The sequence below is a fragment of the Chrysochloris asiatica genome, unplaced genomic scaffold, assembly GCF_000296735.1.
Source record: "Chrysochloris asiatica unplaced genomic scaffold, ChrAsi1.0 scaffold00007, whole genome shotgun sequence".
Taxonomy (NCBI): domain Eukaryota; kingdom Metazoa; phylum Chordata; class Mammalia; order Afrosoricida; family Chrysochloridae; genus Chrysochloris; species Chrysochloris asiatica.
Genome location: NW_006408525.1, coordinates 34,212,733 through 34,228,776, shown reverse-complemented (window position 1 = coordinate 34,228,776; position 16,044 = coordinate 34,212,733). Strand labels below are relative to the sequence as shown.

Sequence of the window (16,044 nt, the reverse complement as noted above, 5' to 3'; positions counted from 1 at the left end):
CTCCTTTCTTATCAGCTGGATGCTTCACTCTCCACTCTAGTCCTCTGTGGCTATGTCACTGACTCTGGGCCCAAGAGTCCCCATGTCTTGCCACACTGCTGGCCAACCAGGTCTTCACCCGGGTTCACAGAAGTCTACTCAACGTTGTAGGGCTTAGGTCACCGCTTCATTGCTGTTTTTCCCTCAATTTCCCTTATTGGTGTCGAGCGATGGCTAGGGGTTTAATATGAGCAACCAACCTTGAAGTTAGCACTTTAGTGTTATCCTACAGAGCCGTATCAGGACCCCCAACTTACTGGGGGAAATTTCCACAAATGTAACGACTGTGTAGAATCCTTTATTAGGAGTTTTCACCTTCTAATGCCTCTGAGAATACACACAGGAGAGAAACTCTACCAATACAATGAATGCAGAACAGCCTTTAACAAGAACTCTGACCTTGCTGTACCCAAGTGTGTAAAACAGGAAAGAAAGACTAAGAATGTGATGATTGGGGAAAATTTTTCAGAAGTCACTCATGTTAAGGGAGAAATGTAAGGACATGCACAGCAGAGAAGCCTTAGTGTATAATGAATGTGACAAAGTTTTCAATGTTCTCCCTTGCTGTCATATGAAAATTTACAATGGAGACAAAAAACATACATGCATTCTGGCCAACTGGCTGGAAGAGATCCATATTTGTGCCCATTCTAAAAAGACGTAACCCTAATGGAACACAGAAAACATTGTATAATATCATTACTATCACATGCAGGTAAAATTTTGCTAAAGATAATCCAAAAGCGGCTACAATAGTACATTAGAGAACTTTCAGAGGTTCAAGATAGATTCAGAGGAGGACCTGGAAGGAAGGCTATCATTGCTGATGTCAGATGGATCTTGGCTGAAAGCAAAGAATACCAAGAAGATGTTTACCTGTGCTTTACTGGCTATGCAAAGGCTTTTGACTGTATAGATCAAAACAAGCTATAGACAACATTACAGAGAATGAGTATTCGGGAACACTTAATTGTGTTCATAGACTAAGCAGTCATTCCAACAGAACAAGGGAACACTGAATGATTTACAATTAGTAAAGGTGTGCACCAGGGTGTATTCTTTCACCATACTTATATAATCTGCATACAGAGCAAATAACATAAGAAACTGGACTATATGAAGAACTTGGCTTCAGGACAGGAGGAAGAATAATGAACAACTTGCGATACTGAGATGATACAACCTACTTGCTGAAAAGCGCAGAGGATTTATAAAATACTTACTGAAAAAGATTAAAGACCACAGTCTTCAGTATGGGTTATACCTCAATGTAAATAAAACAAAAATTCTCACCACTCAACCAGTAAATAACATCAAGATAAATGGAGAAAAGATTGAAGTTGTCAAAGACTTCATTTTGCTCATATCAACCATCAACACTCATGGAAGCAGTAATCATGAAATCAAATGGTGTATTACATTAGGCAAATATGGTATACAAGATCTCTCTAAAGTGTTTAAGAGCAACAATACCAGTTTGAGGATTAAGATGTGTCTGACCTAAGCCATGGTCTGACCTAAGCCATAGTATTTTCAATAACCTCACATGTATGTGAAAGTTGGACAATGGATAAAGACAACAGTAGAAGAATTGATACATTTGAGTTATGGCACTGAAGGAAAATAGTAAAAGTACCACGGACTGCCAAAAGAACAAACATATCTTTGTTGGAAGAAGTACAATCAGAATGGTCCTTAGAAGCAAGGACCTTGTCTCTCATATTTAGGACATATTATCAGGAAGGACCAATCCCGGGAGAAGAACATCATGCTTGGTAAAGTAGAGGGTAAGCAAAAAAAGAAGAAGATCCTCAATGAGATAGACTGATACAGTGACAGCAGCAATGGGCTCAAGTAGAACAGTAATTGTGAGGTTGGCACAGGACCAGGCAGTGTGCATAAGGTCATTATGAGTCAGTACCAACTCAATGGTATCTAACAACAACAAAGGGTTTATGAGAGTGTAAATCTCTATGGAAGCTGACAGCCTCATCTTACTTCTATGGAACAGCTAGTAGGTTTGAACCACTGACCTTATGGATTGCAGCCCAATGCATATAATACACTGTACTACGAGGGCTCCATAGATTGAGGAAAGAAAGCAGATTTTGAAGTTCCACTGAAGTGGTGGTGAGTTTACCATGCTCTCTCCTCAGTTAGGGGTCCTGGTGTGGCATTGTAGGATAAGCACTAGATTGCTAACTACATGGTTGGTGATTCAAACCCATTAGTCACTCCTAGGAAACCTAGGAGTTGGAATTGACAAAACAACACTTAACAACAACAACTCAGTTACTACTTGACCTGGAACTCAATGGCAGTTCCAAACCTGAACGTGTGTACCAGATCAGGCCGGAAAAAGCAAGAAAATCCCTCCTTTTCATTCAAGGGGCAGGAAAGGGGTCCATACAGATCTGAGAGAGACACTGGAGGAAATCACATTTCTGTTGTTTGTATTTTGTTATTTCCTTTCTCCCTCCTTTATCACAGCCCCCAGGAGTAACAGCAGTGGCAGCACAATCAAGGTAGCAGCTGCTGGAGATGTCTATGAAACTCAGGGTTGACAACCCCGTTCTCTGATTACAGCTGTGGTCCAAAGAGTCTGAGGCAATTCCAGGTTGCTTTCTGTTGGCTACAGCAAGAGTATAAGATGGGAAAAACGGAAACTCCTTTTTTCTTAGCAGAAGACTGGGAAAGGAGGTCCTGGGGAGCTAGAAATTCTAGTGATACTGTGATGACAAGGGAAATTAAGAAAGCAATGTCATATGATTGTGTATAAACTCCTTGGCTCACCTCTGAGCTACGCAGACATGGGTCTCACACTAAATATCATACTTAGGACAGAGTGGCACAGTCTACCACCACTGTGATTTCAAACTGAACAGGTGACACATGTTCTTGTTAAGTGTGGTTGAGTTGATTCCGACTCATAGTGACCCTGTATAGAGTTTCTGAAGAGTGGCTGGTGAATTTGAACTGCTGACCTTGCAATTCACACCAACCTTTTGATCCAGTGCATTATCCCACAGTGCCACACCAGAACTCCAGGTTACACATGTTGTTGTTGTGTGCACTCCATGTTAAGTGTGGTTGAGTTGATTCCGACTCATAGTGACCCTGGTACGGGGTTTCCAAGGCTGTAAATCTTTATGGGAGCAGAAAGCCTCACCTTTCTCCCGCGGAACCGCTGGTAGTTTCGATCTGCTGAGGTTAGCAGCCCGATTTGTAACCACTACGTTACCAGAGCTCCTTAGGTTACACATGTAGATGCATTTAAATAGCATTATCCAGAGGTACCTCAGAAGAAAGGCTAGGCAAACTACTTCTTAAAATTCAGTTATTTCCATCCCCATGGAGCACAGTTCTATTGCTAACACACAAAGTGGTCACCATTAGTCAGAATCAAAAACCAGAAACTGACATCTAAATATTTCACTGATTCAGAGATCCTACCTAGTTTCAAAGTTATCGCTTAAAAAAAATTTGGTCAGAAGTTCATCCTAGTAACTTTATAAGTGATACGGAAAGTAAGAAAGAAGATCCTAAAATGAGACAGCAATTATAAATAAATACCATATCCGCCCACCCTCTCCTGAGAGAGATAAATACTGTATTGAAGAAATAAAAACCCAGTGTGGCATTGGTGGTTGTTAAGTGCTGTGGAGTCGGTTCCAACTCAATGACCATGAATAGGGCTTCTGAGGCTGTAAATCATGGTTAGATTCCAACAAATTTCAGAATAATCTTAAAAACTGACTTTTGGTCATATTCCAAAATGATATGCAGACAGACATATGAGGACAAGTCAAGAAGTATTGCCCAATCATCAAAGACACTTTTATTAAACAAACATCAAAATTTGAAGCTACTGTTTCTTGACATATCCTCCATCTACGTCTACACTTTTCTGAAGGCAATGTTTCCATTTCTCTAATCTTTTCTGCAAAGAAATCTGTGCTCTTCGATTTACGCAAAATCCAAACAGCAGCTTTGGCATCCTTGAAGGACTCACACTGTGCTCCTGTTAAAACATCTGAGTTTGGGGAACAGAAAGAAGTCTGACAGGACAAGATCAGGGCTATAGGGCGGATGGGGTAAGATTTCTCAACAAAATTTTCATAGGACTGCCATGGCTACCCTTGACGAATGAACACATACATTACTGTGACGGGAAAAAATTTCTCAGTGCAACTTTCCTAACTTTTTTCTCACCAAGGCAGTTTTCATTTTCTTAAAACTTTATAATAAGCCCCCATGATTGTTCTGTGTCCTTTGAGAAAATCGAGCAAGATTACCTTTTGAAAATCACACGCCACCATAACCTTCTCAGCTGACTTCCCTGCCCTGAATTCAACTGGCCCAGTAAGATCCTCTCAGAAGCAACTGCTTTGATTGGACCTCTTTTCTGAAGGTACCCTAATGAAAGTTAAGACAAGTGTGCTACCGAGAAAACTTGTCTGCAGCAATCCATTGATCGCACAGACATGTTTAAACATGTTTTGTTTAGAATAAACTGGTATATGTAAAAGCAGGAAGCCCAGTAGCAATTCTTTTTGACTTACCCTCATGTACATTGATGGTGGTGGTGGTAATGTGCCATCAAGTAGGTTCCAACTCATACCAGCTCTTTCTAAGGTTTCCAAGGCTGTAAATCTTTATCGGAACAGAAAGCCTCATCTTTCTCCCACAGAGTTGCTGGTGGATTCAAACTGCTGACATTGTGGTGAGCAGCCCAACCAGAACTCCTTACCCTCATAATCGTAATACTTCTCAATTACTTCAACTTTAATAGTTTTTAAATAATCCATGAGATCGTTTTTGATTCTCACATCTTTAGTAAATGGTATCATATAGACTTTTCAGGCTGTGTGGTTTTAAAGCCTGGAATCCCTAAACTAGCCTCAGTACTAGAAAGAAGTATCAACATCTTTTTTTTATTTAAATATAAACTTGATGGGAATTTACCTTGCCCAGAGCGGCTTTGTCGAGAGTCTACACTTGACTGTCTTCGATCCTGTGGTTCCTCGCTCCCTCCATCTGCATAAAATCAAAACCAGCATGAGTAAAGAGACTGATGTATTATCTTTCCTGTTGATGCAATGGTTAAAGCACTTGGCTGCTAACCAAAAACTCAGTGGTTCAAACCCACCAGGCAGCACCACATGAGAAAAATGAGACCGTCTGCTTTTATAATGATCTACAGCCTTGGAAGGCCTTTGGATCAGCTCTACCCTGTCCAATAGCCATTATGAATAGAAATCAACTTGATGGCAGTGAACTTGGGTGCTATATGTTAAAAAAATACCAACCAAAAGGTGAATGTGGCCTTACTGTTTAAGAAAGTGAATGATGAAAGCAAAAGTCAATAGGACCTATCATTTGCTTTCACTTCTTATAATCTTAATCACTGAAAACATTTGAGCATTTTTCCTATATAAACCAACTTTCTTACCATTATTTTACAGGAAATGGGCTCCAGCCCCTCAGACACTTTGAAGAAGTGTATTTTTCCTTCCCTCCCTCCCATAAATGTATGAGTTTGCATGAAGGAAAAATGAAATCAACTCTACAAAGTTCATTCACTGAATGACACTTTAGAAGCTCTGATTTATAGCAATGCCTAAATGAACTGCAGCTGTTTATTTGCTAAAGTACCTCAAATAATTCCTAGGACAAAACAGTAACAGGAAAGAAAAAAGGTAGGAAATACTGTAGTATTTCAAAATTTACCACAAAGCAATGATAGTCATGACATAGAATTGGTACAAGGATAGACATACAAGTATAGATAAAAGTAATGGAATTGAGAGTACAGAAATAAATCCATACATCTACGGTCAACTGATTTTCAACAAAAGTGTCAAGACCACTAAATTGGAAAATAGTTTTTCAAAAAATAATGTTGGGAATACCAGATAGCCATATGCAAGCATGTTACTTCAAACCATATTGCTGTTAAGTGCTGTCAAATCAATTCTGACTTATAATGACCCTGTACAGGGTTTCCAAGGAGCGGCTGTTTAGCATTCAAGTGCTGATGCTACAGTGCCACACTAAGACTCACATCTATTATTTAATAAAAAATTTTTAAATGGTGCAAGGACCTATATATATGAGTGAAAACTATAAAACTCTTAGAAGAAAACTTTATTCAGGTAAATCTTCATGGCCTTAGACCTGACAAAAGACGCATGAGAGAGGACCAAAAATAATAAAAGAAGAAAAAAAAAAAGATAAATTAGACTCCATCAAAAGTAAAAACTTTTGTGCAGTCACAGGACACCATTAGGAAAGTGAAAAGACAATACAGACCATGTGAGAAAATATTTGCAAATCAATATAAAATAAGAGGCTTGAATTCTGAATATATAAAGAACTCAACAAAAACACAGCCTATTAAGAAGTGGGCAAAGGATCTGAACAGACATTTCTCTAAGGAAGCTACTCAAATAATCAGTAAACACATGACATTATTAGTCTACCAAAAAAAAAAAAAAATCAAACCACAATGAAGTACCACTTCATACCCATGAGGATGGTTAGGTCAGATAATAAAAAGTGTCGGCCAGGAGTCCTTATACACTACTAGATAGGAATGGGAAATGATATAGCCACTTTGGAAAATAGTCCAGCAGTTCATAAAGTGTTAAACAAAGTTATCATATGACCCATCAATTTCACTCTTAGATATATAGTCAAGAGAAATGAGATCTTGTGTCCACACAAAATGAACAATATTGTTGTTGTTAGGTGCTACTGAATCAGTTCTAATTCATAGCAATCCTGTATAGAGTTTATGAGAAGCATCTGGTGGGTCTGAACTGCTGACCTAGTGGTTTGCAGTCCAGTGTTGACCCTAACGTGCCACACCAATAGATGCACAAAGTATGGTATATGTATGCAATGGATATTATTTGCCCATAAACAAGACTAAGTACTGATTTTTGTTGTTGTTGTTGTTGTTGTTGTTGTTGTTAAGTGCTACTGAGTTGGTTTTGACTCATAGCAACCCAATATAGAGTTTCTGAGGAGCAGCAGCTGGTGGATTTGAACTACCGACCTTGCAGTTCAAACTGAACTTTTGGTCCAGTGCTTATCCTACAGCATCACACCAGGACTCCAAACTACTGGAACATGCTACAATTAGATGAACCTTGAAAACATTATGCTAAGTGAAAAAGTCAATCACAAAAGTTCACATATTACACGCTCTGATTCATAGAAAAAGTTCAGAATAATGAAAGCCCTAGAAACAAAAAGACTAGTGGTTGCTTAGGATGGGAGTAAGGTGATAGAAAGTGGCGAATAGTTAAAGGGCTTAAATATTTGTTTCTTTCTTTCTTTTTTGTGGTGTGAAATGTTCTAAAATTAACTATGGTGATGGTTTACACATCTGAATATCCTGAAAATCACTGAACTGTACATAATAAGTAAGTGAATTATACAGATGTGAACGATATCTCAATAAAGCTGTTTTTCAAATCCATAGGACTGTATGTTTTACTACAACAAAAATTACATTTACATGATTAACCTATTTTTTATTTGGTTTACACATGCATTTCATTATGTATGTCTTCATTGTTAAGAATAAGCAATAGAGAAAATATATTCACACATACGATTTAAGAAAAGCTACAGTATATTTGAAATTATACAAATTACTTCCTAAAATTTAATATGAAGAGAAAAATCCGCATCATAATCAGCACAGTAAAACATAAATCAATAGATTAAAGAATGTGTAGTTAACCTCAGCAGCACTTAACAAAAAAGATTACAAAACAGAACTAGCTAAAATGAAGCTTTAACATAATGGTCTATCTGTCTATAAAATTAGCACCTTAGCCAAATAAAAAACTGTATTAAAGCATCAACAGTATTCTATAATTTTCCTTTTTATACAACCACTCGGCTTAGTTACTACAAGCAAATTTAACAAGTTTTCTAACAAAGCAGGTTATAAGAAATTAGTCTTACACTATAAATCAATTCTTCCCATGCATTTCCAATATAAAATCAAAAGACAGATTCTATACAGAAAAATATTTTTACTCAAAGCCAAGTTTGGTCTTTCTATTTAACATACTAACAAGTAAGTTACCAAGAAGTTCTTTGACAATGAACTAGCCACAACTAATTATCTGCAACTGCAGGTACAATAAGCAAACATATCTTAATATTAATTCTGAAACACTTTGCCAACTACATGGTTCAACACCTTCCCTTCCTAGATCTATGTTACTGCTCTTTACTAATGGATAGCATTATTTAAGAAAATCTATATACTGGGGGAAGGAGTCTTGATAGCATAGTGGATTGTGAGTTGGGTTGCTAACTAAAAGGTCAGCAGTTTGAATCTACCAGTAGCTTTGTGGGAGAAAGATGAGGCTTTCTGCTCCCATAAAGATTTACAGCCTCAGAAACCCTATACAGGGTCACTATGAGTCAGAATCCACTCAACAGCACACAACTACCACCGCCACCATATACTGGGGTGGAGTGGGGGGGAGGTTGTTTATGCATTGGTAATTAAAGCCCTTATTCTGAATTGATTCTTGTCAGAGAAGAATATGAAAAGTACCATGGACTGCCATAAGACAAACAAATCTGTCTTGGAAGAAGTATACAGCCTGAATGTTCCTTAAAAGTGACAATGGTGAAACTTCATCTGTCACACTTTGAATTTATTTATTGTCAGAGGAACTGCATACTTGGAAAAGTATAGATTAGCAAAAAAAAGAGCAAGACCCACCCTACTGCTACACTCCCAATGAGATGGACTGACACAGTGATAGCAACAACCGGTTCAAAACAACAATTCTGAGCATGGCAAAAGACCAAGCAGTCCTTAGCTCTGTTGTGCACAGGGTCAACTATGAGTCACAATCGACTAGATGGGACCAAACAATAACACGGCTACTTTCCTGGGGTCTGCCCTCTCTGCAATCTCGTACTTTCTGGTTCCCTGAGGTTTCTCTTTTTAGTACAATGACAAGAAACCAGGGACTAGAGTTATTCCACTATGCCATACATTCAACAAGTACAGCTGAGTCTGAAACCCAGTGAGAAAAAGCAACAAGAGCTGGTCTCATCCTCTAGTGACCACAGCTCCACCAACCAGAGGAAGGTTCCCCTCACTTAGAACTTTAGCTTCCAGGATCTCTGATTCCCACCACCACAAGAGGAATTCTACTGAAGTGCTCTCTCTGTATCCTGCCACACCACTTCTAGCTTTTGAGTTGCATTAATCTCAGTTCAGGAGATGACAGTGGGGGAAAAACACATAGTGTCATCTTTTCCTCCAATCTTCCTGCTACTATTCGGTTTTCAGAATCCCCTCAAATAGCTGTTCCAATCATTGTGTTCAGGATTTATACATAAGCTAAGTAGAATGTACTTCTTCTTCTTGGTAAATGCCATCAAATTGGTTCCAACTCATAGTGACCCTGTTTAGGGTTTCCAAGAAATGGCTGGTGGGTTTAAATGATCAACCTTGCAGTTATCAGTCTAGTGCTTGTCACACCAGGATGTTTACTTCATCTTAAAGTCTAACTAAACCAGTTAGCATCAAGTTGATTCTGATTCAAGGCAGCCCCATGTGTATCAGAGTATAATAACACCATAGGTTTTCCATTGGCTAGTTTTTCTGTGTGTAGTTTTTTGTTGTCTCCCACCTCCCCACCCCCTGAAATAGATCACTAGGTCTCTCTTCTACATCTCTGGGTTGACTTAGGCCTCCAACCTTTCAGTTAGCAATTAAGCATTTGCTCCACCCAAGGATTCCAACTCCATCTTATCTGGAGTATATCCTCTTTAACAGCACGACAAGTATCTTTCAACATTGTTTTTAGTGTCTTTTGTCTTAGTAAAACAAAAGAAATGAAGTCAGATCTTATGTTTTCATTTATCACATGCCATTAAGAAAATGTCCCCATATTGACGTCATGAACATATTTTCCTACATTTTCTTTTAAAACATTTCAAGTTTTGTTATTCACATTTTGGCTATTAATCAGCACTTGTTTTAATATAATAGTATGAAAATAGATCTAATTTAAATTTTTATAATATGGATTAACAACTGATTCTTGTTGGCATAAGAAAATTACTGATTTTTAATGTGTTTCATTTACAAGGTAGTCTTACTGAACTCTTATCAAATCTAAGACGTTTTTTAAATAAAGTTTTATCTCTTTTTCTAATACCTTCCCCTCCCTTATCATTCAGTTCAATCTCAAATAGAAGAAAAGATAGCTATATCCTCTTTTTATACTTGAATTTAATGATAGCTAACTACATTAGCATAGTGGTTACGAATCGGGCTGCTAATCTCAAGTCAGCAGTTCAGCGGGAGACAGATGAGGCTTTCTGCTCCCATAAAGATTACAGCCTCAGAAATCCTGTATAGGGTCTCTATGAGTTGGAACCGACTCCCTGGCACATAATAACAACAACAACTACAATGTCTGGCATATTTACAAATAACCAAACATTAATTATATATGTAGTTTGTGAAAAAATATTTTAAAAATCACAGATGATTGATTTTCTCTCTAAAATCAGTCTAATTATCTTCTTTTAAACATTTTTAAATTTTGGAGTAATTTTTTATTTACAAAAACCTTGTAAAGAGAATAGAGTCCCTTCACCTTGCTTTTCCTAATACCAACATCTTATACAACCATTTCCTGTGGAAAACAATACAGTTCAAATGACTCAGCTCTTTTAACGTTATGATGAACAGGAAGGAAACCTAGAGATCTGTGCTATCCAACAGAATAGCCACTGAAACACTGCACCACAAGGTTGGACTGAACCACAAGGGCTACAGTTCAAGCCCACCAGCTCTCCTCGGAAACTCTAAACACGGTCCCCATGAGTTGGAATCAACTCAAGGGCACTTAACAACAACAAAGGTAACTATGGGGTCCCTGGTGTGGTGCTGAAGGAATACACACAAGATTCCAAGGTCAATTTTCACTGCAAGGTGGAAACTCAAACCCACCAGCCATTCCTGTTGGTAAGTGCCATGGAGTTGGTTCCGACTCATAGCGACCCAGAATAGGTCAGGGGTTTGAACTGTCGAGTTTGTGGTTCTAAGTCCAGAACTGATCCGACAGCACCACACCAGTCACTCCTAGGAAATTCTATATATAGGGTCGCTATGATGACAGTGGAGTCCTGGTGTGGCGCTGTGGGATAATGCATTGGACTGTGAGGTCGGCAGTTCAAATTAACCAGCCACTCCTTGGAAATCCTATACAGGGTTGCTATGAGTCAGAACCATCTCAAAGGCACTTTACAACAACAACATGATGGCACTTGGAGTCTTAGTGTGGTGCTGCGGATTCCTGCGCTGGACTGCAAAGCTGGTTTGAACCGCAAGATTAGCTGCTTAAGCTCACCAGCTGCTCCTTGGAAACCATATACCTGGTCACTATGAGTCATAACTGATTCAAGGGTACTTAACAACAGCAACAACATGATAGCACTTAACAACACAACAACACAGGTAACTATTGAAATTGAAATGTATTACAATTAATAAAATTTAAAACTTAGCTCTCCTTAGTCACACTAACCACTTTTCGAGTATTCACTAGCCACAGGTACCTAGTGGCAGCACAGAAACAGATCATTGCCATCACTGTAGAAAGTTCTGTTGGACAGGGCTGCCACATATGAACAGACACACTGTTTTAGAAATGGTATTTATGGTGGTGGCTGTGTGCCGAGGAGTCACTTCCGACTCACAGTGACCCTGAACAGGGTTTCCGAGGCTGTCAATCTTTACAGGAGCAGAAAGCCTCATCTTGCTCCTGCGGAACAGCTGGTAGTTTTGAACTGCTGACCTTGAGGTTCACAGCCCAATTCATAACCACTACGCTACCAGAGCTCCTCAGTGGTAAATAAAATAATAAAAGAACCACTAGAAAGCATTTACTATAAAAGTCAATATAGAGTTACTTACTATTGGAAGGAGTGAGAGAAAGTAAGGGTAATAATTAGGAGGACACATGGAGGGGCTTTTTGGAATGTTCTAACGATTTCTTCTTTTCTTGAAATGAATTGTTTTATAAGGGTGTGTGCCTTATAATAATTTACTAATCTAAACCATTTGTTTTCTGTATCTTATTTTATAATTAAAAGTTTAAAAGATGTTAGAATCTAAAAATACAATCTATGAAGGTTTGGGCAACTGAATTATAAACTAATAATATGTCATTATAATACAACCACTTTGGAAAACTGTATATATTCCATGACAGAAAGACATGTAAAAGAATGTTCTTACCAGCACTCATTATGGTATAAATACAGTTGTAAAACACAACTAAAGGGCAACACATGGGTATATCAACAGAAACACATATAAACTCTTTATCATCACACTACATAATACTATACAGACAAGAATAAACTACAGCTGTATATGTGGTGCTATGGATTAATGCAATAGACTGCAAAGTCAAGTGAACTGCAAGGTCGGCAGTTCAAGCTCACCAGTCACTCCTTGGAAACCCTATACAGGGTTGCAACAACAACAACATATATATATAACAACATAAATAAATCCCTTATCATAAACCTAATACAAAGCATACGAAGCTAGCCAGAAATTAGGTATATATTGTATGATTACATCCATGTAAAATTTAAAACTAGGATAAACTAAAGTCAGAAGTTAGGACAGTAGCTGCCCTAACAGCAGAGAGTAGGGAGTGCTAAAAGGGAAAATGAAGGGTTTCTGGGCCTTAGGTAATGTTATGAGATATTTTTATTTTGTCATTAACCTACGTGTTACTCTGTGAAATTCATTATCTATATGCTCATGATATATGTATTTTCTGTATCTCTTATATACTTCTATTAAAGATTTACTAATTAAAAAGAGAAAAAAGTACGATCAAGTCATAAATTATCTTAAAGATTTACTTATCAGAAATCGATAGCATATTATATTAAGTATCAGGATATACAATTACAGTTCTAGTTACTAATTTTTTCCTAGTGAACATTTAGTTGTTGTTGTTGTTATTGTTGTTTTCCAAGCAGCCTTTTCTTTTGCTTAGGAATTAATTACAATAAGCAATATTTAAATTCAAGCAAGTCATAGATTTTCATTTTTCTGATTTTTCTATGTAAATAAAAGAATTACATTCTCCATCTTAACGTAACACCTGTCCCTTGAAGAATGTGAGAAGTAATATGAATAAATAAGACCCATTTTCCCTTACTAGCCTGGTCTTCCCAAACAGTAAAAGGAAGAAAATAAGTATAATCTTTAGAATGCCAGTTTAACAATAAAACAAGCCAAAATAAATGCTTAAAGAAGTAGTTTTGAGTCAACAAACCAATAATATTAAGACAAACTATCACTAATTTTGACATTTGCCTAGTTTAAAATCCTTTCATTATCTAAATTTTAAATATTAAATCAGAATCACATTGCAGTAAATTTAAACAATTCATCTGAGACTGAAACCTTAATGATGTTGTATCCTAAAGGACACTAATCATAAGGAGTTGAGATTTACTCTTAGGTAAAAGAAAACAGTTAACAATTTAAAAAAATTATGCACTCACCACTGCCTCAAAATGGAGTAGGAAAAATGCCACTCTTTCAAAGTAATTGTGGTATGCTTATAGAACTGATGTACGCATTATCCAAAATAGCAAGACTGCAATGATATACAGTACTTTGAATATTTTGCTTTGCTTAACAGATAATTCCTTCAATTCAGATAAGACCTCCCACACATACTTACATCTACATTTATGGACAAAAAGAAGGCCTTCAGTTGTCAGGCAAGTCAAGTGATTTGCATAAGACTGATTACCTACCCAGAAGTGTAGAAGGTAAAACAGAGCTCTGTCTGTAAAGTTAGAATTTACTCATCAAATTTCAGTTAAAGACTTACTTCAAATACATTGTGAAATTTACAGAGGAAAATTCGGTAAACTGAGTGCTGCTGTCACTCCTGCTGCTGTGTGCCCTGGACCTGGTTCCAACTCAGAGTGACCCTGTATAGGGTTTCCAGGAGCAGAAAGTCTCATCTTTCTCCTATGGAGGAGCTGATGGATTTAAACCACTGATCTGGCTGTTAGTAGTCCAACACATAACTACAGGTACGCTACAGGTACAAAAAAAAAAACAAAAAAAAAAAGACCTGACCTTAAACTCAAGTGCTAGCTTTTATAATCAGAGGTTATGCTTCCTAAGATTTGAGATAATCATCAAAGAACACTTTTAAAACCAGCATATTAAATTACAGTAAAATATCCTACACATCATATTTTAAACAATACAGTTTTACAACTAAGAAACATTGTTAATATAGATTTCCTAAATCCATTATTACAAAGTGGGACATGTCAAAAAATTTTACCTTAGGGTAGACAGCTTTGAACTTATTATATTTAAGCACCAAAATAGTCCTAAAAAATAGAAACCATCCAGTATTTGGTGATTTCTGATGAAATTTAGTTACAGAAAGTCCTAATAAGAAAGCGGCTAAACAATTTCCAGTAAATAATGAGTGTCTTCAAAACTATGATCAGTTGAAAAGAAGTTACTTAAGTGAGCTTGAGTTTGGTAGTCCAAGGCCCTTTTTGAAATCCTGGTGTGGCACTATAGTATCAGCACTGGACTGCTAACCATAAGATCAGTGGTTCAAACCCATCAGTTGCTCCTCGGAAGCCCTATACAGGATTTGGAATGGACTTATAGGCCTTTAACAAGCACAACAACAAAGCCCTCTTTAGTGTTCTCAGCTAAGTAATGTGCTAGAATATCAGATTCAATTTTATGAATTAAAACTTTTAAGAAGGTTGTCTTCAATACTCCTTTATATAAACATAAAAACATGGCCATGATAAAAGGGAGGGATATTAGAAACTACAAGTCATAAAACACATATATATTAAAGTTACACTATTCTGGTCCGTATCTTCAATGATCTTTTATACAGCCACTGTCCTGAATTCAGACTTCTAGCCTTTGAAACTGTAAGAAAATAAATTTATTTTCTTAAAAACCAATGATTTGTAATATTTCTGTTAAAGTGGCACAGGAAGCTAAAAAAAGGGTTATGAATGAAATCTAAACAAATGCAGGAGAACAAACAAGATGGTGGATCTGGTAGACATATAGTAAAGAGCTCTGCCAACAGCAACACAGAATACCCAACCAAGCAGGCTCAAGGGATGGTCCCAGAACTCTGAACCACATATAAAGGAATATTTAGAAGGTTGGACGGCTCTCAGCTGGTGAAATTTGTGGCAGAAGCAAGAAATCTACTGCTTTCTAGTCCGCGACACTCGGCTGCTCCAGGAGCCACCATCTTGGATGAGACCACACGGGGGAAGGATCGGAGCGGCCACAGACACCTAGAAGAACCGCTGAGATAAAGGTGTGGACATTCTTTTCTTTTGTTATCTGTTCATTGGTCCCTTGCTGTCTGCGCACCTCCATTCTGGTGACTATAGGGGTGCCTAAGCTAGTGGACACCCCAGTCCCACCCTCGGAGGGTTCTATTACGCATGGGGCACAGATCTCGAAATTTAAAGAGATAGTTTCCAATTAAAACCAAATGGCCACAGCCGGCCCTAAACTGTTTCCAACTAGATAAAAGGCCTGAACGGGGATTGTGGAGCGGGGACAAGCAGAAAAAAGAGGAAACAGGCCAAAAATTAAATACTAAGTTACGTCAAAACAACCAACAGTGGTATGTTGAAACTTCTCAGGAAGAAGAGTGAAAAGGGAAGCCCATTTCCTGATCACATCTACCTGGAGGTGATCAGAAAGCATAAAAAATACCAAAAGACACACCTATCTAAGTATTAAGTCCATAGATAAACCCTAAAGATGCCAAAAAAAAACAGAAGCAGATGACCATATCTGCACATGTCCAGAAAGGAGATAAAGTGACTGAGGCAAATGAGCTGGAAGTAGACCTACACTCCATAACTGGAAGATGGGCAGGCTTTGGAAATGCCTGA

The 16,044-nt window shown here is 37.7% G+C and overlaps 1 protein-coding gene across 1 annotated transcript in view; it reads right to left on the bottom strand.

Moving 5' to 3' along the window:
- Positions 1-16,044, bottom strand: part of TANC2 (tetratricopeptide repeat, ankyrin repeat and coiled-coil containing 2) — a 401,543-nt gene that overhangs the window by 320,218 nt on the left and 65,281 nt on the right. Inside the window, exon 2 of the mRNA XM_006833558.1 lies at positions 5,005-5,076. Within this exon, the coding sequence (XP_006833621.1) occupies positions 5,005-5,076 (72 nt within the window). The remainder of the gene's footprint in view (positions 1-5,004; positions 5,077-16,044) is intronic.